The 24470-nt window shown below is 43.2% G+C and overlaps 1 protein-coding gene across 1 annotated transcript in view; it reads left to right on the top strand.

Moving 5' to 3' along the window:
- Positions 1 to 1623: 1623 nt before the first annotated feature.
- Positions 1624 to 24470, top strand: part of LOC118389402 (trafficking kinesin-binding protein 1-like) — a 32019-nt gene continuing 9172 nt past the window's right edge. The window contains exons 1-3 of the mRNA XM_052526062.1: positions 1624 to 1693; positions 5139 to 5432; positions 5710 to 5901. Of these exons, the coding sequence (XP_052382022.1) occupies positions 1624 to 1693; positions 5139 to 5432; positions 5710 to 5901 (556 nt within the window). The remainder of the gene's footprint in view (positions 1694 to 5138; positions 5433 to 5709; positions 5902 to 24470) is intronic.

Genomic DNA, 24470 nt, shown 5'->3' with positions numbered 1-24470 from the left:
CTACCTAAAGCGTACACAGTGGGTGACGTCATCAGCACTCCGCCCATAAGTCTCCAGAAAACGTGTGTTTTGCTACTGAGAGGCACCTTTTCATTATAACGCTGGAGGAAATACGTTCCTAGTGTGTGAGGAGCATGTTCGCTGGCCTCAAATGCTAGCCGGCTAGTTAATAGTTAGAAAAAAACATTTTCTTTTGGCTAAACTTATGTTCTCCTGTTTGCAATCCCTTTAGTTTTGCTAGTTGTTGTGTTATCATATTTAGCCTATCCTACCATTTGCAGAATGCAGTCTGGCATTTTAATATAGTGCGGGAAAAGGGAATCCGGACACAATGTGGACATGGTGGACACATTTTAGTGTAGATGCATGATTTGTTCGGTATTCCATGATCAGAACTCCATAGTCCGAATACAAAAACTGCATTAACTGTCAAGTCTAGACACGGCCATACGGGAGCCATACGGGAGCATCACTCCAAAATGAGGCCACTATAATTAGCCTGAACCACAATCATTAGAAAGGCTCTAATCTCGTCACCCATAAACTACATTTCATGTGCATGCTGGCCGTTCAGCCTATCAGGAGAGACTATATACGCTACTATCTCATGGCAGTGTTAAATAATGAAATGGTGGGTATCGTTCAAGCACTAGTTTTATCTACTTACCTATCAATCTGATCTCAATTTCCCATAGTGCCCACACTGCCCTCCCTGGCCACCACAGTAATGGACAGTGTGGCACTGCTTGATGTAAATGAGGCCAGTTATGGGGTCAGTTACACCCTCAGTGAAAGAACGTTGAAGTTCTTGGATGGAAGCCCTGTCTGGGTTCAGAAAACAAGTTTCATCACTGATGCATTGTATATTAGCTTGTGTGGGGCGGGGTGATCTGGCTTAGATTTACTAAAGCGATCTCAGAGTTGTACTTTCCTCTTGTTGTTATGTGGAAGTCTTAAATGGTTTGCCTTTGATTGTTCTAGCTTTTCCTGTTCCCTCTGGGGGGGAAAAGGTGCGGATTTCGCTCTAGTGCAAAAGGTCTTGTAAATCTTGCCCCATTTTAGTACAGAGCCTTTCTCTGGTTTGTGTAAAAGCCTCTACCTTGAAGTTGAATAATTACGTACTTACATTTGACTAAAATCCCTACTGGCAGAGGCATCAGTTGGGCTTCGTCACATGACTGAACTGTTGCCCGGGTGACCATGGGTCCAGAGTCCTTGGCCCTCTCAGCCAATTAGAGGCGCGATTTGCATTTGACAAGCTTCTCCCTCTCAGCTGGTTTGCAAATTCTGATTTGTTATTCAATCTGGTGGTGACAGGCTAAACCCATTCATCCCTTTCTTTCCTCTTTCCTAAGTACCCTTTTCTCAAGGGCCCCTCTCCTCCCTCCTGTGCCCTCTCTCGCCGTCTCAGTTTGCGCCCTCTTTCCTACCCCTTCCCTTCCCACTTTCCTAAGTACTGTACCCTGCAAGTGTCCCTCCTCCCTCCTCAACCATCACTATCTGTCTATTTTCTACCCCCTCCCTCCCACCCTCCCTCCCTCGCTTCTTTCTGTAACACCCTCATCTGCCCTTCCTTCCTCTCTCGTTCGTGTGTGACTCCACACACGTACACACCCCTTCTGAATGGCCAAAGAGCACCAAAGACGGGATCTTCCAACCGGCCTCTACGAGTTCAACGCGAGTCCTCTGGAAGGTCAGTCGGACTCAGAAGGACATCCATTATTAGAGTCAGAGAGTTACACTTTTATACGTGACTTATTGGAAGTTCCCTCGGACAAGTCTCCTTATTATTCCTTCACCTTTGGCGCTGTTCATCTTGGATGAACGGCCCTATGCAACTGTAACACTTTAAGGTAACGTTTTAACTTCTCATTTACGTTAGGAAAGCCGTTTGCGATCCTTGACATTCAGATTGACGTAACTTTCCTTGTTTGAGTTAAACCACGTAGCATACTGCTGTGCATATTGCTGTTCATTCCACATTTCTCAAGAGTAACTTGTGTAGGCTACACAAAAACAATCGCCTGTGTGTTTGATTATATCCTCATGGATATACTGTACTGAACACATCCTCAGGGATCAGACGTTTTTGGCTTTGCCCTTAGTAGTCTTCCGCACCCCACTGTGTGTTTGTGTAGGGAACTGGACAATTGTTTTCTCACAGTTCCTGTAGATTCTCTGGACTGTTAATTTGCTGGCAGACCTCGGAACGAGGACCTAGTGGAGCCCAGGGTTGTACAGTGGGCACACTGGGCAGCGTAACAGGGTCTTTCCCTTGGCATTCTGCCTGGCCCAATGACAACCACACAGAGAAAGAGACGGGGAGATGGCCAATAACCATACTCACTGGTGACCCCCTCTAAATGGGATACAAGGCTGCGCTTGGCTGGGTAGTTAATAGACCCACAATACAATGCCTGCCAACTTGGCCTTGGCAGCATGTAAATATGACTGATAAAGATATGACATGTCTTTTGTTTGTGTGTGTGTGTGTGTGTGTGTGTGTGTGTGTGTGTGTGTGTGCGCACGGATGGGCATGCTCCATTTGTTTTGTGTGTGAGACTGTGTGGTTAGTTGAGTGCCAGTACCAAATGCCAATTGATTCCCCTCTATCTTTTAATTTGTCATTTAAGACGTGGGAATAAGACATTTTATAATTGTATAATAACATGATATTTTGGATTGCATCCATGCACCCTTATTTAGCATCCTAGTGTAAACACAAGTACTTCTTATCATTCTTGTCAATAGACACGACATGCTACAGGACTACCAGACATAAATCATCATGGTGGTGGGTGTGGATACAGTAAAAGCCAGACCTAGAGTATGTATACGACCCTGCTGTATGTATACGACCCTGCTGCTCCCTCTGACAGCTGTACGTGGAGGGAGTGGATGGATGTATTTGGCAGGAGTGACCAGCGCAATACACTCAGTTAATTAAGGAGGTTGGAGAGGGGGAGGAAGGAGGAGGAGAGTGTCATTCTCATCTGTCTCTTGAGTGGGTGTGTGGCGAGCTGCACACAGCTGAGTTAATATTTTTTTTTAAATGTAACCTTTATTAAGGTGGGCAAGTCAGTTAATAACAAATTCTTATTTTCAATGACGGCCTAGGAACAGTGGTTTAACTGCCTTGTTCAGGGGAACGACAGATTTGTACCTTGTCAGCTCAGGGATTCGATCTTGCAACCTTTCGGTTACTAGTCCAATGCTGTAACCACTAGGCTACCGTCGTGTGAGTGCATGCGTGTCACATGTTTTGTCTACCCACATGCACGGTCAGTGCTTTGTTAACCAAATAGTCCTCATTGGGGCGGCAGGGTAGCCTAGTGGTTAGAGCATTGGACTAGTAACCGAAAGGTTGCAAGATCGAATCCCCGAGCTGACAAGGTACAAAATCTGTCGTTCTGCCCCTGAACAGGCAGTTCCTAGGCCGTCATTGAAAATAAGAATTTGTTCTTAACTGACTTGCCTAGTAAAATAAAGGTAAAAAAAGGTAAATATACATATAATATGTCCTCGACTCAGACTGCAATGCATAGCTAACGTATTGTATGATATCCACTGTCCTTTACCACTGACCTTGATATTGCCTATGTCTGATGTATCCAAACACTAACAACCACAATATGACAATAAAACTGGATGTGACAATTAGGACATTGTTAGAATGTCCTGAACCCCCCCCCGCAGCATTTCCTGGCAGACATGTAGATGAATTGATATGCCTTACAAAGAGGGACACTCATGTTTCTCTTTGCTTTTGTAAACGGTATGAATTAGCATTTTACTCCTAATACTATAATACAGGTTACAGCAAGCCTTAGCACACAGTCCCAGTTCACTATTTATTGTGCCTCGTCAACATTTGTTTAGTAACTGTGTTGGTTTAAATGTCAAGGTGGTGCGTTGTGCTCCGGTTGTAACGTGATCTGTGTGTAGCTAGGGTAACTCTAGCTTTCTGACCCTGAAAAGTCTGGGGAAAAGGCCAAGCCTAGTGAGACAATTGGAGCATACATGGCTTTAATAAAATTAAGATGCTTGTAAATTCGTGGTTCAAGTGTCTGAAGTAAATTTATTTTCAACTGGTCCTTAAAAGTGACCGAAATCTGTATGTCTTTTCACCAGGCTGTTATAGAAAACGAGAGCATCATTTCAGCGTCTCACCTGGAAAAACGGGTGAAATACATTTCAGTAAAGGGATAAGAGTTTTCTTGATACATACATTCCGCACTAAAACGTAAAAGACTATGATGTTGGTGAATTAAAGATGGTCGGTTTGAATTCATCTTTCTAACCAGGTTTCCATCCAACCTTTTTATGCGAGTAAAGTACATGTCAGATCAAAACATGTAAATGACAAGACTGATGGAAACAGAAAATGTTTCAGTAAACTTTCCAAAAATAAACTAGACTAGGTGGGATCTTTTTGTCTGCAAAATGAATTATGCCTAAAATGTCATTGGAAGCTCTTTTATGCAAATATGAATATAATAATCGTAATGTCAAAGGTAACTTGGAGTCACACATGGAGTTTATTAGGCTACAGATTTAAATACATTATGATGAACTTCACAGGGTGGTGAAAGTGCAAGGTGATGAGCTTGATGCTCCTTTCCAATAAATACCCAAAGGTCTCATTCTGGTGACATGGTCATCAATGCTTGACTGCCGTTTGACAAATAAAAAATAATCTTGCACTTTTGTAGTAGATACAGTAGCCTACTGTATCTACGCTGTTGGCTGGAGAGCACGTGCCAATACCAGAGTTGGCACATGCGCTACGTCACGCAATTTTTTGTTGTTGTGATAAACCTGTCAATGTAGTTGAAAATGCGATGGAAACCCATTTAAACTTGTATTTTTTATTCAGTACATGGGAACTTAACTGCAAAATGTATTTTGATGTGCATTACGTCATCACACACCTTTCATCTGCAACAAGTCAATTTGATGGAAACGCATCTCTGGTGGGAAAATGCGCATAGTGTTTTTATGCAGATTTTTAGAATATTTGCATGAAAATCTGTTGCCAATTGGATGGAAACCTAGCAACACTATATATTTTTTCTCTCTTCCTCTCTCAGACCAGCCCTGGTACCAGATGTGCGATCAGCCTGCTGTTTCTCCCTGATCCACCAGGGGGCCTCAGTCACTCACAGAGACCAACCCTGAGTCCTCCACCCTCACCCTGAACACCCTGGCCCCAGTCAAGCTGTCCCACCCTCATCCCTCTCCCTCTCCTCCTCATCTCTTCTTCTGGCCCGCACACTCCCCACTGGACCCCCTGTTGACCCTCTCCCTTTATAGGGGGGAGGCGTCCGGGGGCCTCGATGAGGAGACCCTGCCCCTTTATGAGGGCCTTAATAAGGAGTGCGACCTCCTGGAAAGAGTGGATAGGGGAAGCCATGATGTGTCCACCCTCACTGGTAGGTCACAGTAAATGAATGTAGCAGATGGGTTGTAGGGAATTGGAGAAGGGGTTCACTTTCATGTTGGACAGCACTTGTTAGAAGCTAGTGGGAAGATGTGTCTCCTAGAACCATTGTAGGGGACATTAGATGGGAACTCCATCCAGTCAGTGCCTCAGGGGGGCAGCAGAGACTTGGAGATTTCAGAACACTCAATCCAATGTGATGAATGCTGTCTCTTTGTTCTTCCATATCTCCCTTGCCACACCCTCATACACTCCCTCCCCACTGTCAGAACTTTGTTCAGGTGGCGATAGTGAGGTAGAGATAGTGAGCCTGCTGTCTGAGGGACTGCCTAACTACACTCTGCGGGCAGACTGCATGTTTGGCTACGACCACGACGACTGGCTCCACACTCCTCTGCTGCCCCCGGAGGTTGCCCTGGGACTCACACACGACCAGATAGAAGAGACACTCAAGTACTTCTGTAAGTTCACCACTCTGTCCACGCTAGGCATCTAACACAGGAGAAGGCAACTCTGGTACCGGAGTGCCAAATGTACCGCACCTGTTTTACTAGTTAATCACTTCACCAACTTAGCTTGGAGGGAATCAACCACTTAAATCCAATGATGAGTGAAACCACCTACCTGGTCTCCTAGATCTAAATTGGAGCTCGTATTCATAAAGGGTTTTAGAATAGGAGTGCTGATCTAGGATCAGGTCCCCCTGTCTCTCCTATATTACACCATTATTATCATTGCTGCATATCAGAGGCAAGAATAATATAATAATAATATAATATATGCCATTTAGCAGACGCTTTTATCCAAAGCGACTTACAGTCATGTGTGCATACATTCTACGTATGGGTGGTCCCGGGGATCGAACCCACTACCCTGGCGTTACAAGCGCCATGCTCTACCAACTGAGCTACAGAAGGACCACAAGAACAATTCGCAGATGAACATGAAAATGTCTGGTATAGCCTACGCTCCAAATTGCGATGTGATTTGACGAAAACACAGACATTTTGCCAAGGCAGAGATGAGTGGCTGACACCGAGACATACTTGGACAGCAGTGGACACGTCCATTCGGGCCCTTTTGACAATCGCCAAATGTCATAATACTTTTTGGTGTTTTGTGTAACAGATGTCTCTTTCAATTCACCACTGTTTGGAGGCTGGAAATATGTTGCCAGTGGCTGAACATGCACAGGTAGTCTAGTAAAACAGCCCTTTGAAGCAGGGCTGGATTAATGCAGGGGTTTACAGGGGCTGATGCCCCTGGGCCTAGGACTGTGGGGGGCCCAAGAGGTAGCAAAAAAATATTTAAAAAATGTGTTTCAAAAAAATAAATATACGGTGCATTCAGACCCCTTCCCTTTTTTGAAATGTTATTACGTTACAGCCTTATTCTAAAATTGATTTTTAAAATGTTTTCCTCATCAATCTACACACAATATCCCATAACGACGAAGCACAAACAGGTTGTAGAAAGTTTAGCAAATGTATAAAACATAAAAAACATAAATACCTTATTCACAAAAGTATTCAGACCCTTTGCTATGAGACTCAAAATTGAGCTCATGTGCCTGTTTCCATTGATCATCTTTGAGATGTTCCTTCAACTTGATTGGAGTCCACCTGTGGTCAATTCATTTGATTGGCCATGATTTGGAAAGGCACACACCTGTCTATATAAGGTCTCACAGTTGACAGTTCATGTCAGAGCAAAAATCAAGCTATGAGGTCGAAGAAATTGCCCGTAAAGCTCTGAGACAGGATTGTGTCAAGGCACATATCTGGTGAAGGGTACCAAAAAATTGTATGCAGCATTTAAAGGTCACTAAGAACATCATTCTTAGATAGATGATGTTTGCAACCACCAAGACTCCCCCTACAGCTGGCCGCCTGGTAAAACTGAGCAATTGGGTAGAAGGGCCTTGGTCAGGGAATGTTTTCCTCAACCACAGGAGGACTCAGAAGCCCGCTGTCAATGAGTGCACACAGCCTGCTCCTGCTGCCCTGTTAATCGTTAGATGGTGGGGAGGAGAAGGAGGTAGGGGGCCCACATGGGTAACTGGGGAGCCCTGTCTTGATTGGTTAACTGATTAATAAACTTAAATTTTTTTTTTTTTAAATGCATAATAAATCAATGTTACTGGTCAATTGTGTGAGTCAGGGGCTGGGCCCAAGCCTGTTGGAAGCCCAAGAGGCAAAATAAAATGTATTATTATTATTAATTTTATCCAAGGGAATTGACCAAGAATCCGATGGTCACTCTGACAGAGCTCCAGAGTTCCTCTGTAGAGATGGGAGAACCTTATGGAAAGGGAAGCCAGTCCTCAGTAAAAGGCACACGACAGTCCACTTGGAGTTTGCCAAAAGGCACCTAAGACTCTCGGACCATGAGAGAAACAAGATTCTCTGGTCTGATGAAACCAAGATTGAACTCTTTGTCCTGAATGCCAAGCGTCTTGTCTGGAGGAAATCTGACACCATCCCTACGGTGAAGCATGGTGGTGGCAGCATCAGGAAAGAAAGAGGAACGGAGCAAAGCACAGAGATGAAAACCTGCTCCAGAGCGCTCAGGACCTGACCGGGGCGAAGGTTCACCTTCCAACAGGACAACGACCCTAAGCACACAGCCAAGACAACGCAGGAGTGGCTTTGGGACAAGTCTCTGAATGTCCATGAGTGGCCCAGCCAGAGCCCGGGTCTTGAACTCGATCGAACATCTCTGGAGAAACATGAAAATAGCTGTGCAGCGACATTCCCCATCCAACCTGAGAGCTTGAGAGCTTCTCTTCTGCAGAGAAGAGTCTGTAACGTAATAAAATGTGGAAAAAGTTGAGGGTCTGAATACTTTCCGAATGCACTCCATCTTTCTTTTTACTGCAACCGCCAACCACAGGAGGACTCAGAAGCCCGCTGTCAATGAGTGTACACAGCCTGCTCCTGCTGCCCTGTTAATCGTCAGATGGGGGGAGGAGGTAGGGGGCCCACGTGGGTAACTGGGGACTGATTTAATAAACTTAAAAATAATAATAATTGCATAATAAATCAATTTTACTGGTCAATTGTGTGAGTCAGGGGCAGGGCCCAAGCCCATTGGAAGCCCAAGAGGTAAAACAAATTGTATTATTATTATTTATTTTATCCAACCACAGGAGACAACTCTCAATGTTCAAAATACAACAGAGAGCATAATTTAGCCAAAGAGGATCAATAGTTTCTAAACAATAACTGTGGATTACATTTGATCACAAGCCATACATCTAACTGCCAAAATAAATGAAACACCAACATAAAGTGTCTTAAAATGGTTAGATGCATAGATTCATGATGCATAGATTATACAAGTAGATCTAAACCATGCCAGGAAAATGCACCCGACACCATAACATACTGTATACTTTGTATGCCTCATTAAAAAATAAATAAGCCCCCAGCTTTGAAGTCATTGTTTGACAATCAGATCAAAACATCATGACTGGTTGTGTTTATGCCACAATAAAAGGTCATACATTTTTCGAGTAAAATTACAAATCTTTTTGACTAGGCCCACAGAGATCATATTAAATTGATTGGGATTCTATATTTAATTCTATGTTTTAGGCCCATACATTTTTTGGGGACACACTCAAATGGATGCACATATAGGAGGTCCTGTACCGGGAAGAAATTAGTTCTACTTTCAGCCCTTACAGGAACTGATGCTTAAACATACACAACTTGATGTACTGTACCTGTGGCATTCAGGACCAGGGCTACCGACTCCCAAAGCTATTGCATGTACCACTGTGGAGGCGTGTCTTATATTTCAGGGTTGAGAACATGCTGTCCACTATCTAGTGTCCTAACCTGGTAAGATGAAGTCAATACATGACTTATTCCTCAGTTGAATATGTACTGAATGTCGCAGGGCTATTCAATTCCGGTCCTGGAGGGCCGAAACACTTCTGTTTTGCGTCCTCTCTTTCCAATTAGGGACTAATTTAGACCTGGGACACCAGGTGAGTGCAATTAACTACTAAGTAGAAACAAAAAAACAAATGTTCCGGCCCTCCAGGAACAGAATTGAACAGCCCATAGTGTTTTATAGGCAATGTTTTAGCCTACAGCAATTCCATCTTAAAGTCCTACTGTGAATTGACCCCTCACATATGCTCTGTAATTGGTAAATGGAAACCTTTTCACAGATAACACATATCCTTTAATCACTGGACTTTTTAGTATAACAATGATAGGATAATCTCTCTCTCTTTTGCCGTTATCAGGTCATCCATATGGTGTGGATCTAAAGAGCTTGTGGTCTGACTCCTTGCCTGTAAGACAAATACAATTGGAAGAAATAAGATACAATGCCTTGCAGAAGTATTCACCCCCTTGGCATTTTTCCTATTTTGTTTCATTACAACCTGTAATTTACATTTATTTTTATTTGGATTTCATGTAATGAACATGCACAAAATAGTCAATTGGTGAAGTGAAATTTAAAAAATTACTTGTTTCAAAAAATAAAAAACCCCACGGAAAAGTGGTGCGTGCATACAGTGGGGCAAAAAATTATTTAGTCAGCCACCAATTGTGCAAGTTCTCCCACTTAAAAAGATGAGGCCTGTAATTTTCATCATAGGTACACTTCAACTATGACAGACAAAATGAGTGAAAAAAAAATCCAGAAAATCACATTGTAGGATTTTTAATGAATTTATTTGCAAATGATGGTGGAAAATAAGTATTTGGTCAATAACAAAAGTTTATCTCAATACTTTGTTATATACCCTTTGTTGGCAATGACAGAGGTCAAACGTTTTCTGTAAGTCTAAACAAAGTTTTCACACACTGTTGCTGGTATTTTGGCCCATTCCTCCATGCAGATCTCCTCTAGAGCAGTGATGTTTTGGGGCTGTTGCTGGGCAACACGGACTTTCATCTCCCTCCAAAGATTTTCTATGGGGTGGAGATCTGGAGACTGGCTAGGCCACTCAGGACCTTGAAATGCTTCTTACGAAGCCACTTCTTTGTTGCCCGGGTGGTGTGTTTGGGATCATTGTCATGCTGAAAGACCCAACCACGTTTCATCTTCAATGCCCTTGCTGATGGAAGGAGGTTTTCACTCAAAATCTCACGATACATGGCCCCATTCATTCTTTCCTTTACACGGATCAGTCGTCCTAGTCCCTTTGCAGAAAAACAGCCCCAAAGCATGATGTTTCCACCCCCATGCTTCACAGTAGGTATGGTGTTCTTTGGATGCAACTCAGCATTCTTTGTCCTCCAAACACGACGAATTGAGTTTTTACCAAAAAGTTATATTTTGGTTTCATCTGACCATATGACATTCTCCCAATCTTCTTCTGGATCATCCAAATGCTCTCTAGCAAACTTCAGACGGGCCTGGACGTGTACTGGCTTAAGCAGGGGGACACGTCTGGCACTGCAGGATTTGAGTCCCTGGCGGTGTAGTGTGTTACTGATGGTAGGCTTAGTTACTTTGGTCCCAGCTCTCTGCAGGTCATTCACTAGGTACCCCCGTGTGGTTCTGGGATTTTTGCTCACCGTTCTTGTGATCATTTTGACCCCACGGGGTGAGATCTTGCGTGGAGCCCCAGATCGAGGGAGATTATCAGTTGTCTTGTATGTCTTCCATTTCCTAATAATTGCTCCCACAGTTGATTACTTCACACCAAGCTGCTTACCTATTGCAGATTCAGTCTTCCCAGCCTGGTGCAGGTCTACAATTTTGTTTCTGGTGTCCTTTGACAGCTCTTTGGTCTTGGCCATAGTGGAGTTTTTGGGGTGTGACTGTTTGAGGTTGTGGACATGTGTCTTTTATACTGATAACAAGTTCAAACAGGTGCCATTAAAACAGGTAACGAGTGGAGGACAGAGGAGCCTCTTAAAGAAGAAGTTACAGGTCTGTGAGAGCCAGACATCTTGCTTGTTTGTAGTTGACCAAATACTTATTTTCCACCATAATTTGCAAATAAATTCATTAAAAATCCTACAATGTGATTTTCTGGATTTTTTTCTCTCTCATTTTGTCTGTTATAGTTGACGTGTACCTATGATGAAAATTACAGGCCTCTCTCATATTTTTAAGTGGGAGAACTTGCACAATTGGTGGCTGACTAAATACTTTTTTGCCCCACTGTATGTATTCACCCCATTTGCTATGAAGCCCCTAAATGAGATCTAGTGCAACCAATTACCTTCAGAAGTCACAGAATTAGCTAGATTGCACACAGGTGGTACACGCTCTTAAACGCTAGTAAAACCAAATGCATGCTTTTCAACCGATCGATGCCTGCACCCGCATGCCCGACTAGCATCACCACACTGGATGGTTCCGACCTTGAATATGTGGACACCTATAAGTACCTAGGTGTCTGGCAAGACTGCAAACTCTCTTCCAGACTCGTATCAAACATCTCCAATCGAAAATCAAATCAAGAGTCTGCTTTCTATTCCGCAACAAAGCCTCCTTCACTCACGCTGCCAAGCTTACCCTAGTAAAACTGACTATCCTACCGATCCTCGACTTCGGCGATGTCATCTACAAAATCGCTTCCAACACTCTACTCAGCAAACTGGATGCAGTTTATCACAGTGCCATCCGTTTTGTCACTAAAGCACCTTATACTACCCACCACTGCGACTTGTATGCTCTAGTCGGCTGGCCCTCGCTACATATTCGTCGCCAGACCCACTGGCTCCAGGTCATCTACAAGGCCATGCTAGGTAAAGCTCCGCCTTATCTCAGTTCACTGGTCACGATGGCAACACCCATCCGTAGCACACGCTCCAGCAGGTGTATCTCACTGATCATCCCTAAAGCCAACACCTCATTCGGCCGCCTTTCGTTCCAGTACTCTGCTGCCTGTGACTGGAACGAATTGCAAAAATCGCTGAAGTTGGAGACTTTTATCTCTCTCACCAACTTCAAACATCAGCTATCTGAGCAGCTAACCGATCGCTGCAGCTGTACATAATCTATTGGTAAATAGCCCACCCATTTTCACCTACCTCATCCCCACAGTTTTTATTTATTTACTTTTCTGCTCTTTTGCACACCAACATCTCTACCTGTACATGATCATCTGATCATTTATCACTCCAGTGTTAATCTGCAATATTGTAATTATTCGCCTACCTCCTCATGCCTTTTGCACACATTGTATATAGACTCCCCTTTTTTTCTACTGTGTTATTGACTTGTTAATTGTTTACTCCATGTGTAACTCTGTGTTGTCTGTTCACACTGCTTTGCTTTATCTTGGCCAGGTCGCAGTTGCAAATGAGAACTTGTTCTCAACTAGCCTACCTGGTTAAATAAAGGTGAAATAAAAATAAATAAAAAACAGGTGGACTTTATTTAAGTGTCACATGATCTAAATATATATACACCTGTTCTGAAAGGCCCCAGAGTCTGCAACACCTAAGCAAGGGGCACCACCAAGCAAGCAACACTATGAAGACCAAGGAGCTTTCCAAACAGGTCAGGGACAAAGTTGTGGAGAAGTACAGATCAGGATTGTGTTATAAAAAATATCTGAAACTTTGAACATCCCACCATTAAATCCATTATTCAAAAATGTAAAGAATATGACACCACAACAAACCTGCCAAGAGGGGGCCTCCCACCAAAACCCACGGATCATGCAAGGAGGGCATTAATCAGAGAGGCAACAAAGAGACCAAAGATAACCCCGAAGGAACTGCAAAGCTCCATAGCGGAGATGGGAGTATCTGTCCATAAGCCATACACCCCACAGAGCTGGGCTTTACGGAAGAGTGGCCAGTAAAAGCCATTGCTTAAAGAAAGAAAATAAGCAAACACGTTTGGTGTTCGCCAAAAGGAATGTGGGAGACTCCCCAAACATATGGAAGAAGGTACTCTGGTCAGATGAGACTAAAATGTAGCTTTTGGTCATCAAGGAAAACGCTATGTTTAGCGCACACCCAACATCACCCCGAGAACACCATGATGGTGGCAGAATCATGCTGTGGGGATGTTTTTCATCGGCAGGGACTGGGAAACTGGTCAGAACTGAAGGAATGATGAATGGCACTAAATACAGGGAAATTCTTGATGGAAACCTGTTTCAGTCTTCCAGGGATTTGAGACTGGGATGGAGGTTCACCTTCCAGCAGGACAATGACCCTAAGCATTCTGCTAAAACAACAATTGCGTGGTTTAAGGGGAAACATTTAAATGTCTTGGAATGGTCTAGTCAAAGCCCAGACCTCAAGCCAATTGAGAATCTGTGGTATGACTTAAAGATTGATGTACACCAGCGGAATCCATCCAACTTGAAGGAGCTGGAGCAGTTTTGCCTTGAAGAATGGGTAAAAATCCCAGGGGTTTGATGTGCTAGCTTATAGAGACATACCCCCAAGATACTTGCAACTGTAATTGCAGCAAAGGTGGCTCTACAAAGTATTGACTTGGGGGGGGGGGGTGAATAGTTATGCACGCTCAAGTTTTCTGTTTTTGTCTTATTTCTTGTTTGTTTCGCAATAAAAAATATTTTGCATCTTCAAAGTGGTAGGCATGTTGTGTAATTCAAATGAGACAAAATCCCCAAAATTCCAAGGGGGGTTGAATACTTTCGCAAGACACTGTATCTCAATACACAGTGTAAGCATTAGTAGTGTCCACAAGAGAAGACTGTGAATGTAGCAATTTGTCCTGCAATAATATATCTGATATTGCACCAATTTATACTGGTGTCTTTAAGTCACACTTGAAAATACCCTCATAATAGAATCACACATAGTGGTGACAAAATTCTTGGTTGGATGGGGTGGTATGGGTCCAAAGGGCTTGGTTTGTAGCATGTTGACAACAGGGAGTACCGTATATAATGACCATGGTAAACTCCTGCTAGTTTATCTTGAACTGTAAATCTGAGGTCTGACGCAGATTCTGAGTTAAGGTCCAGCTAAAGATTATATCTGTTTCAATTGTCCTTTCAACAAAGTGTTTTCGCTTGACTCTCCTACGTAGACGTGGAAAAACAAATCTAATGAGATTTGTAAATGTTTTTTCAGCAATATTGTGATCGTTTTAATGGGGTAATGTTATAAAGGTAAATGCTAAAATATGAGCTAGAGATAGATATGGGTGAAATTGATCATAGTCACAAGATCATAGTCTGATTCTAGGAAGAAACAGTTGATTTGGTACATGGACTCCTGCATACTTTATCCCTCAATCTAAACACAACAAACACTCAGTTTACCCAAATCCAACACTCAACATCATCATGCTACTGACTATTACAATGCTACTCCACTGTCATAATCACGTTAACGGGACACTATTATATCAGCATCTCCATTTATCAATACAGTACAGTAGTACGCCTATGTATGGTCTGTTTAGTAGAGGAGCTAACAAAAGATCCTTACCCCTCCCTCTGCTCCTCCCCCTTCCCTCTGGTGACTTTAGGGGAGGTGTCTAATCCTCTAGCCACATCCCTTCCCCTGTTGCTTGGGGCCACAGATGCCAAATGCCACTAAACTGATTAGCCTGTTAGCTACAATCAGTTTCCTTCTGCACCTCCAGTCCAGGACTGACTTTAACAGTAGCCTTTACAAAGGGCTTGGTCCCGAGCACTGACTGTTCTTCCGACATCACGGCGACACTGACCGTACTCTCGTCACTGTGTAGGACTTGGTCGTCTTAGCAACCCATCAGTAGTGTATATTTTAATGATCTGTCTGTGAGCATAGTTTAGACCAGAGAGGTGTCGGAATGGTGACAGGTTGAAAGCTCAGAGATTGGGTTTGCTGTGTAAACAGTGTGTATTTGTGGCCTTTGGTGTAATTCTTGAGAGAGACATCCTGAAGAGGTTAATTAATGTGAAAGCAAGTCGAGGGTCTCAAATATAGACGGACGTTTAAGATTGGTTGAACATTTTGGCCAGGTTTCCCCTGTTTTTTTTTTTTTTTTTTTGTGTGATTTTTTTTTTTATACCTCAATGGGACAGCCTGGTGATATATGATGTTTGTTTCCAACATTAGGACTGTTTCCCTAAAGAAGTTAAATCCGCTTTGTGTTTTGTTTCCTTGCCAAGATACTAACGAGTATCGCAAGGCTGGTATTGTCCCAACCCTACACTCAAGCCGATCGTGACTAGGGGTACATTGCCATGTTGGTTCCCATGTAAGACAGGATAGACTACTCTCTTTTACTCAAGGCAATCGTAACTGGGGGTACTGTGCCAGGGATACGAGGGTTGCCTGATTCCAATAAGATAGTGAGAATAATCCCCCATAAGGCAGGATAGGCTGTACCCTCCTTTCATTCAAGCTGCTTTGGGCTGGGGGATACAGTCCGTGCCAGAGTTGCAATATCCCATATGATTGCATGGCGTACTCCTTTATAAGGCAGGATAGGCTGTACCCTCCTTTCACTCTGTCTTCTTTGCAGAGCACAGGACAGACGGGTACACAGCCAGTCAGCTGACACACAGCTGTGTCTTATGCCTGATCCCGTGTTGACATTAGCTCCTTAGCACGCGTCACGTGCCCTAAACTTCTGTAAAGCTCTTATTTGGGTGTCCCTCTTCAGGCAATCTACATTGGTGCACACCTGTTCTGATCTAAATCTGTTCCCTCGCTCCTGTTTTTGCTCTCTGTTCCGTCTGTGGGTTGACCCATTCACTGCTTCTCTCACTTTCTACCCTCCTCTAGCTGTCTCTTTTATACCAATTCAGTATGTTTCTCTTACTCCCTTTTCTCTGTTATTTCCGGGTTCTTTCATGCACCTTCTGGCTTCTTTTTCTCCATCTCAAAGACTCTCTCTCCTTCTCTGCCACCCTTCTTTTTTTTTTTAAGATTCAACTTCCTTCCAGTTACAGACGTATTAGTAAGTAGTCCTTTTGTGTCTGGCTCTGTTGCTTGAAATACCGGTACAGCTTACAGTCTTAACAGAGCTGGCAGGGATATGGGTGGATGCCCATGTAAGTAGATAGACCCACCTGAAAGGGAGTTAACCCCTATCTCTGGGTGAGTCTGAAATGGCATCCTATTCCCTATGTAGTGCACTACTTTTGACCCTGGCTTGGTTCAAAAGTAGGGCATTAGACAGGGAGTATGGTGACATTTCAGATGCAACCTTTGTGTTTTGCCGTTGCGCTGGACGGCTGACCACGTCAAAGAGTAGAACGTGACTGATTACACTCTTCATATGTCTTTGTTGATCAACGCTTGCTATGTGACCACTTCATAGTGTACTTTACACTGGTTCAGTCTCTCTTTATCTGATCAGTGATATGGAGCTTACGGTGTTGTTTTTCTCATACTGTGTTTCCACGGAAACCGTAGGCGCCCATAAAACTATTTGGCCATTGACCTCTAAGGGTGTGTTCTTTCATCTTAGTCAAATATTGAACTGTGAACTGCATTCTATTGGTTGATTGCAAGGAAGTGATATCAGTGCAAAGTGGTTTCTTGTGTCAATATTGACTAGCAACTTATGTTTTTGTCCATATCTGCAGAGGCAGAATGGATTTGTCCATGAATAGCAGCTCTTGGTAACACTTTACTTGATCCTTCCACTGTTATTAGTATGATATTACATAAGTCATGATAACTGACATCATTTTATGTCAATATAACATTGTCAGGTTGCTTGCAGTGCTATTTTATGCACTCTAATAATGGCTAGGCTGGGGTGTGGGACTGTGTGGGGGGTCCCAGATGGTTGAGGGGCAGTTCTTGGGGAACCGTAGGGGGAGGACGGTTTGGGCCGGTGGCTGATGGATCACTGGTTCAGGTCCCCGTTTTTGACCTTGTGGGAGATCTTGAGCAGGGCGTTGACCCTGGTTACTTCTGTGTGTCTCTCTGGATGGGAGTCTGTTAGACGACTAATGTGATGTGGTTGTTGAGCGGCTTCACTGCCAGTATATTGTATGTTTTTTAAATATTCAATACAAAAACAATACAAAAACAAAACAATGGCTAGGTTGGCATAGTCATGACTGTTTCAAATCAGTCAGCTAATTATGACTGCTTAGTGCGTATGGTACGTGTTATTTCATGCCTTTGCAAAAACGTCAGCTTTGTCATAGATAATGTGAGGAAAATGTTAACAAACTTTACTACACGGCTTTTAATGAGCTTGGGTTTGGTGCACTTTTTATTGGAGACAAAGGGCCCGACCGTGCATATTCTGCACTGTAGCCTTCTTTAGCCATCTTGGCCCTAGCTTAATCTAACTTTCCATTGTCTTTCTAATACTGTGACTCAACAAATCCTATTGTATCAGCGACCGGTTTCTGTTAACTGAATTAATCAGTGAGGTTTGGAAGGGTAAGGAAGTCCACTTGTATTGGATGGGCTGATATTTGTAGGGAGCTGGCAGCCTCCATTTTGTCTTGGCTGGCTAATGCGTCATGTTGGGGTGCTGTGTACACAACCCTGGTAGGAAAGCAACGTGGATAGGGGGATGAAACGGGATTGGGGGAGGTGTAAAGAGCGAAAGGAAAGGGAAGGGGAGACGGTGAAAGTTGTGTCCCAGCCGCCCCTTGCGTGCCGCACTCGACCTGAAAGAAACCGTCTGCGGGTGAAACATTTATGAAGGGGAGGTTAATATTTGATCGGGAGAGAACACTTGAGTGCCAGGGTAGCAACAGGGACGGCACTGGGTGGATGAAGTGATGATGATGGTTGGTGGTGATGAAGGCTAGACTTCAGTGATGTGTTTTTCCCTATACAAAGTTGTTATATGTCAATAAAGCATACCTGGCATATATCTGATATATTGTTTTTCCACATATCAGTTGATGTGAAATAAGCAGCTTTAGTACTTTGGGATTACTTTATTTGAACTCTGTCAATACAGACCATTATTTGCAAAACACGAAAACAATGGGCATCTCTCCAGTTTGTACATTCACTATTGTGTTTGCATTATTTTACTGTGCATGTGAGGTTTGTGCTAACATACTAAAGAGCTCAGTACATTGAGAGGCCCTGCTGAAAACCCAGCTTGACGTCAATTCATATACTACTTTCCCTCTGACACCTATCCTCTCACCACACAAACAGCAACAGCCACACAAACATCAACAGTCGATTTACAATCCCAGTCTGTTTGTACAGTATCAGTGTTGCATCCCTCTCCCTCTAGAAGGGGGTGTGGCTCAGTCTGCACCAGTATTATGTGTGCAGGAAGATAACAGTCATGGCCTTGGCTGGAACGTACCATCTCACTTTGCCTCACGGGGATGCCGGGACTAAATGCATTCTCTCGCTAAACCAGATTATAATTTTGTATTGTGTTTTATATTAAAGACTTGCATTTCTATATGTATAGTTCTTAGGCAAAGTTGGGTATGATCTATTTTAGCTTTTATGCGTCGTTCTGGTCTCAAAACTACCTCCGACACCGCTCCTTCTCTTTCTGCGTTCCCACAGTCCAGTGTGGCCAGGTTGATATAAGCAAGAGGGTGACGGCAGATGGACCTCCGAGTCAGAGGGATTACATATTAACACTAAGGACAGCTCAGTCTCCTCTCACACACGTAACACATACCCACACAGTCACAGGGACACAGAGGAGGATACTGTTTTGAACGCGCCACGGAGCACGAAACGGGGAACAGAAGAACAAGAATAAATAGAGCAATATAACAGAAGGAGGGATGGAAGAGAGCTTCTGTCCGGTCACCATGGAGGTGTGGAGCTCCTCTGCTTCCGAGGAGGAGGAGGAGGAAGAGAAGGAGAGCGGCCACGGGAGCCAGGAGGAGGAAGAAGAGGAGGTGGAGGAGGGAGGAAAGCCACACAATACGGAGATTCTTTGCAGGGAACTGATGCAAGGTGAGGGGGTAAAGGGAGGATGAGAGACGGACAGAGAAGAGAGAGTGATTGGGAGAGGAGCAAGGATCGAGGGAGCAATGGAGGAGGTTGAGAGAGGGGAAAAGGAGGGAGTTGCAGGCGATCAGGGGGATTCTGCAGCCATAAATCTGTCTTGTTGGCAGTGTTGCTGTGCTGTTAACATATTGTAGAATCTGTGCAGGTTACAGTCAAGCTAAGTGAGTGACTGTATGGCTGGGAAGGTGCTTATGCATGAATTATTTGTTGTATGAATGGTTCTTTCAGCTGTGATTTCATTCACATGCAGTAACACATGGTTAGGTTATCGACTGGCTGTATGTGTGTATATGAATATCTGAAGCCTGATCTGTGTCTCTACTTTTGAGTCATTGAAGTCACATATGCCAAATGTGTAACTTACCTCCAGTGAACAGGGGCTGCCAGGTATACTGAGCTTGCAGTTCTCCCCATTGAGTGTGAAGGTCACTGTGCACAGTGTGTGTTCTTAGCAGCAGTTTGTGTGTTTTCCGTCAGCAGCAGCAGTGTTTTCTGTGGTGTATTGTCTCTGTGCCTTTTGAGTGTCATTGACTTTGGGCTGCAGTAGACAGACTGGCTGGAAAAGGTTTGTGGACTTTTAGGACTCAATATGAAGGTCAAAAACATGGAAGTACTGGCTACCCACTCGGCACAGACGTCAGTTTGGTTAAAAATACATTTCACATGTTATTGGATTTATGTTAAAAGTTGGGTGTCTAAATGCCCTTACAATTGATGACATTTTGCAAATCCAATTAGTTTTCCACGTTGATGTCATCATATAGATTTTTTTGGGTTGAAATGACAGGAAACAAAGGTTGATTCAACCAGTTTTTGCCCAGTGAGTATGTTATTGTACTGTCCAATTGCCCTGATGAGAACAATGTTTTGTAAAGATGGGATCTATCATATCTTAAATTAAGAAATTGAACCAACCCCTCATGTTTGAATTGGGTAATTTTCCATAATTGTTTCAGTGGGCATTTAATCGAATTTTCAATTCATGCCCTAAATTGATGAAATGACAAGCTGGTCATGCTGACCATGCTATTCTGTTATGGTCCTTCAATGTGGCAGGTATCATGATGATGCCCTAGATTCACACCCTAGTTAATTGTCTTCACTCCGTGCCTCTAGCAATATTCCATATGCTGGATTACAGTATATTATACAGTGAGTCACGTGGCTTGCTATATAAAGCAGGCATGGAGACATTCCGTTTTTGTTCAGTTGAATGTTAGAATGGGCAAAACGAGTGACCTAAGCAACTTTGAGCGTGGCATGATCGTCGGTGCCAGGCGCACTGGTTCCAGTACCTTGGGACACACAACTCGTCGGTCCTTGTCGGGGATGGGCTATTGCAGCAGATGAGCACATCAGGTTCCACTCCTATCAGGTAAAAACAAGAAGAAGCGGCTCCAGTGGGCACGTGATCACCAACACTGGACAATTGAGGAGTGGAAAAATGTTGCCTGTTCTGACGAATCCCGGTTCCTGTTGCGTCATGCTGAGTCAGGATTTGGCGTAAGCAGCATGAGCCCATGGCCTCATCCTGCCTGTTGTCAACGGTAGAGGCTGGTGGTGTAATGGGGTGGGGAATGTTTTCCTGGCACATGTTAGGTCCCTTGATACCAACTGAGTAACATGTCTATTCCCCAAAGAATTCAGGCTGTTCTGGAGGCAAAGCGGGGTCCGACTTTGTACTAGATGGGTGTACCAAATAAACTGGCCACCGAGTGTATAATTTTATTTCACATTTATTTGTCATTCTGAACAGGCAGTTAACCCACTGTTCCTAGGCCGTCATTGAAAATAAGAATTTGTTCTTAACTGGCTTGCCTAGTTAAATAAAGGTAAAATAAAAAATTTAACCAGGTAGGCTAGTTGAGAACAAGTTCTCATTTACAACTGCGACCTGGCCAAGATAAAGCAAAGCAGTGCCACACAAACAACAACACAGAGTTACATATGGCATAAACAAACATACAATAGAAAAAATCTAGAATGATACTACTACAGTATAATACTGAGTATATGAAATAAGAATACGGCAGATTATTCATTCTATCTCAGAATATTCTAGATTGATTCTTTGCAATATAGATCAGAAATTACTGTACACTATCAAGGGTTTGACTTGCAGATTAAAGGGGCACCCTGGTTTGACACACTGATATATAGTTTCTAAGAAGTGGCCTATTTCAGCTAGAGAACGTCTTTCTTTTCAGCCTCCATTTGGTCCTTTGTCTGAACGGGCAGCGTGCTGGCTGGCTGGCACCTTTTCTGTTAGTGCACTGCGACACTGGCATAGATGCTGGCAGATACCCAGAAAACGAACAGACTTTTCTAGAAAATCTCTGGCGTTACATGACGGTTACACAATGGCTAAATAAAATTGGATGAATTATAATATTTCATTACACAAGTACAGTAAAGCTGTAATCTGTAGGCACTGCTACTCAAGGGATTTGATGATGATGTCCTCAGGGCTGCCTACACCACAGACGGGCAGAAACTTTAACCTGGGTGCAGTTTCTGCCACAAATTATGATTTCTTATCTCCCTTGTCGTCATTTAGTATTACGTGGAATTAACTAGGCTAATGATGTAATCATACATTATGTATAGCTAGAGGCCGGATATATTTGATGAGGTCTAATATATTTAATAGATTACGTAGAGGTCTAATATTTCAGACCAAATAGTCAATTGGGTTTTAATGTTTATAGACCCAAGTTCAATATTGAGATTCACTGGCTCTTTACTGCCTTAAAGCACTCATAGTAGGCCTCAATGACCCTCTAGGCAGGACATTGGTGTACTGGCTGTCTCTTTCTCCCTGACCCCTGCACCACACAGCTAAACGGATCAGGGCAGGAAGACGTAGGTATTGTGATGTCACGTGCAAGTTTCTGAAATCTGTCCCAGGCCCATACAATGGCCTGCCCTGTATTAGTAGTCTAATGCCGCAGAATGGACGTTCCAAGAAGATTGGGAGAAAGGCTTATGATAACGTCTGTAGTGATGCGAGAATCAGACTGACAGTTCAGCTTGTGGGATTGATCCCTATGGATCCCTGTTGATCCTGTAGGCTCCTATGTACTGTACAGGATCCACTCTGAACCCTCTCGGTTAGGGTACATTGAGCTAGGATAGTGTGGTCTTAGTGGGTAATATAGTACAGTATGTATTGCTCACAGACAGTCAATCAACTACTGTACTGTGGCATAGCTTTAAAAGGGATAGTCCACTCAGATTTCATCATTCTTGAAACATTTTCTTTCCAAAGAAATCAATAAAGCTTGACACTGTGAAAATAAATTAAGAAAATAAGTTAACATAAAAATTCAGCATTAGTTCTTCTTGATAGTCCAACACAATGTTCTGTCTTCAGTGTGTCTGAACTAAATACCCTTTTCTTGTCTGGAAAGTAGTCCGGTCTATAAGCTTGTAAAGATTGAGAAGCTATTGGGGAAGCTAAATGGGGATTTAGCATTAGCATAAGTATGTACTCCAAGTAAATTACCATATAATCATTGGATTTTAAGTTCTATGGATGAATCTATTTTGATAATAGTACAATTAGGAATTGTTCCATGGATAGAGCTATTTCAATTGTAGTGGCCCGATTTTATAATTAATCTTTGTTCTAGGAAGTTACTTTAATTGAAGTAGGCCTAGCCATATTAGAAAATGTGCCTTTTTGTTCTATGGAGGAAGCTATTTTAATTGTAGTTCCAGATGGGAACATTAGCAGTTCGCCTATCCCAGTTAGGACGACAGTGTTTTAGGAAGCTATACTTACTTAGGGTCAGTTATCCATGTGGCTATGTAATCTTATTATTGAAAACTGGACACCCTTGCTCTGCTCTACCATTGAAAATGGTAGGCTACCTGATCAAACTGATTGTCCAGATTAGGCTATTCCGGGGTATTTTACAGAATGTTCGTCTTAATAAAAGAACACAATTAGGGTTTGTCTTTATGATATACTGAACTGTAGGAATGTATCATTGTAGACTCAGCGATAAACAAATGACCTGCAACGTATTGGCACTTCTTTTGGTGCATAAGTAGCAGCTCTGTCTGTTGCAGGGGATAGGTTGGCATTGTAGCTGCAGTCTGCTAGTACCCGTGCCCAGTGCTGCGGGAAGCAGTTGGATCCAACTCAACCACCACCCGCTTCTGTGGACCGGTCTCAGTATCCTAGAACAAGATGTTATTTCTCTTTCTTTCTCTCCTTCTCCTTTTATTTAATTCTCTGTTTCTCTCCTTCTCATTTGCTCTCCCTATATCTCTTTTTTTCCCACGCTGCAGACCCCCATCCCCTCTAAACAAGGACACACACTATTTTCTTAAAGGGTTCAAAGGATTAATGACTGTAGGCATACAGTTGATCCGGCCCAGGACCATTTCATTCCATTGAATAATTGGCTCATGGATGCTGTTACAGTCACCCCATTTTCAGCCAAATGCTGCCCCTCACTTTAATGATTTGAATCTACTGTACAGTACTGATGAGTACCTCATCTCCTTGGTGCCAGCCAGGCTTTTGATCAAAGGGAGATTTTTAATGGCATGTACCTGCATGAGACTACATCTGCAGGATGTATGCTGATGAAAATAAATGTCAACTTGAAATTCCCGGCTGATTGGTCGGGATAGAAACATATTTTGGGATTATTTGGAGATGAGGCCTTGCACAGAAACCATGGGTCCCCCTTCTTTAGGTCACCAGAATGATTACTATGACAAACGAAGCATCAACTGTAACTCCATGATGACTCAGCTTCTAAACAGGATGACCACTATTGACCCGCCCATCAGTCCTGAACATTGTCGCGGTGTCCATTCACAAACCAGTAAACAAACTGACCTGTCAATAACCAGACTTCTCTATAATCACGGCCATAGATATCCAGCCCGACTTCCTACTGGGAGTTAACTGTTCTCATTACCGTTTTCTACAGCAGCTTGTGCTGAGGTATATTTATATCAGAGGGAAAGAGAGAGATGGGTCTTATCCCTGTAATGAGGATCAGGCTAAGAGGATAAGCTCTGACTGACTGGCTATGTGGCGGTCAGTGCCCCGGTCTGTTTCCTTTCAACTGTTGTTGACCATGAGTCATTCACTGAATGAGAGGGGATAAGAGAGGACATAGTTGCGGGACAATAATGACCTG

Source organism: Oncorhynchus keta, chromosome 10, assembly GCF_023373465.1.
Source record: "Oncorhynchus keta strain PuntledgeMale-10-30-2019 chromosome 10, Oket_V2, whole genome shotgun sequence".
NCBI lineage: Eukaryota > Metazoa > Chordata > Actinopteri > Salmoniformes > Salmonidae > Oncorhynchus > Oncorhynchus keta.
Note: the sequence above shows the minus strand (reverse complement) of the source record. Positions and strands in the feature narration are given on the sequence as shown.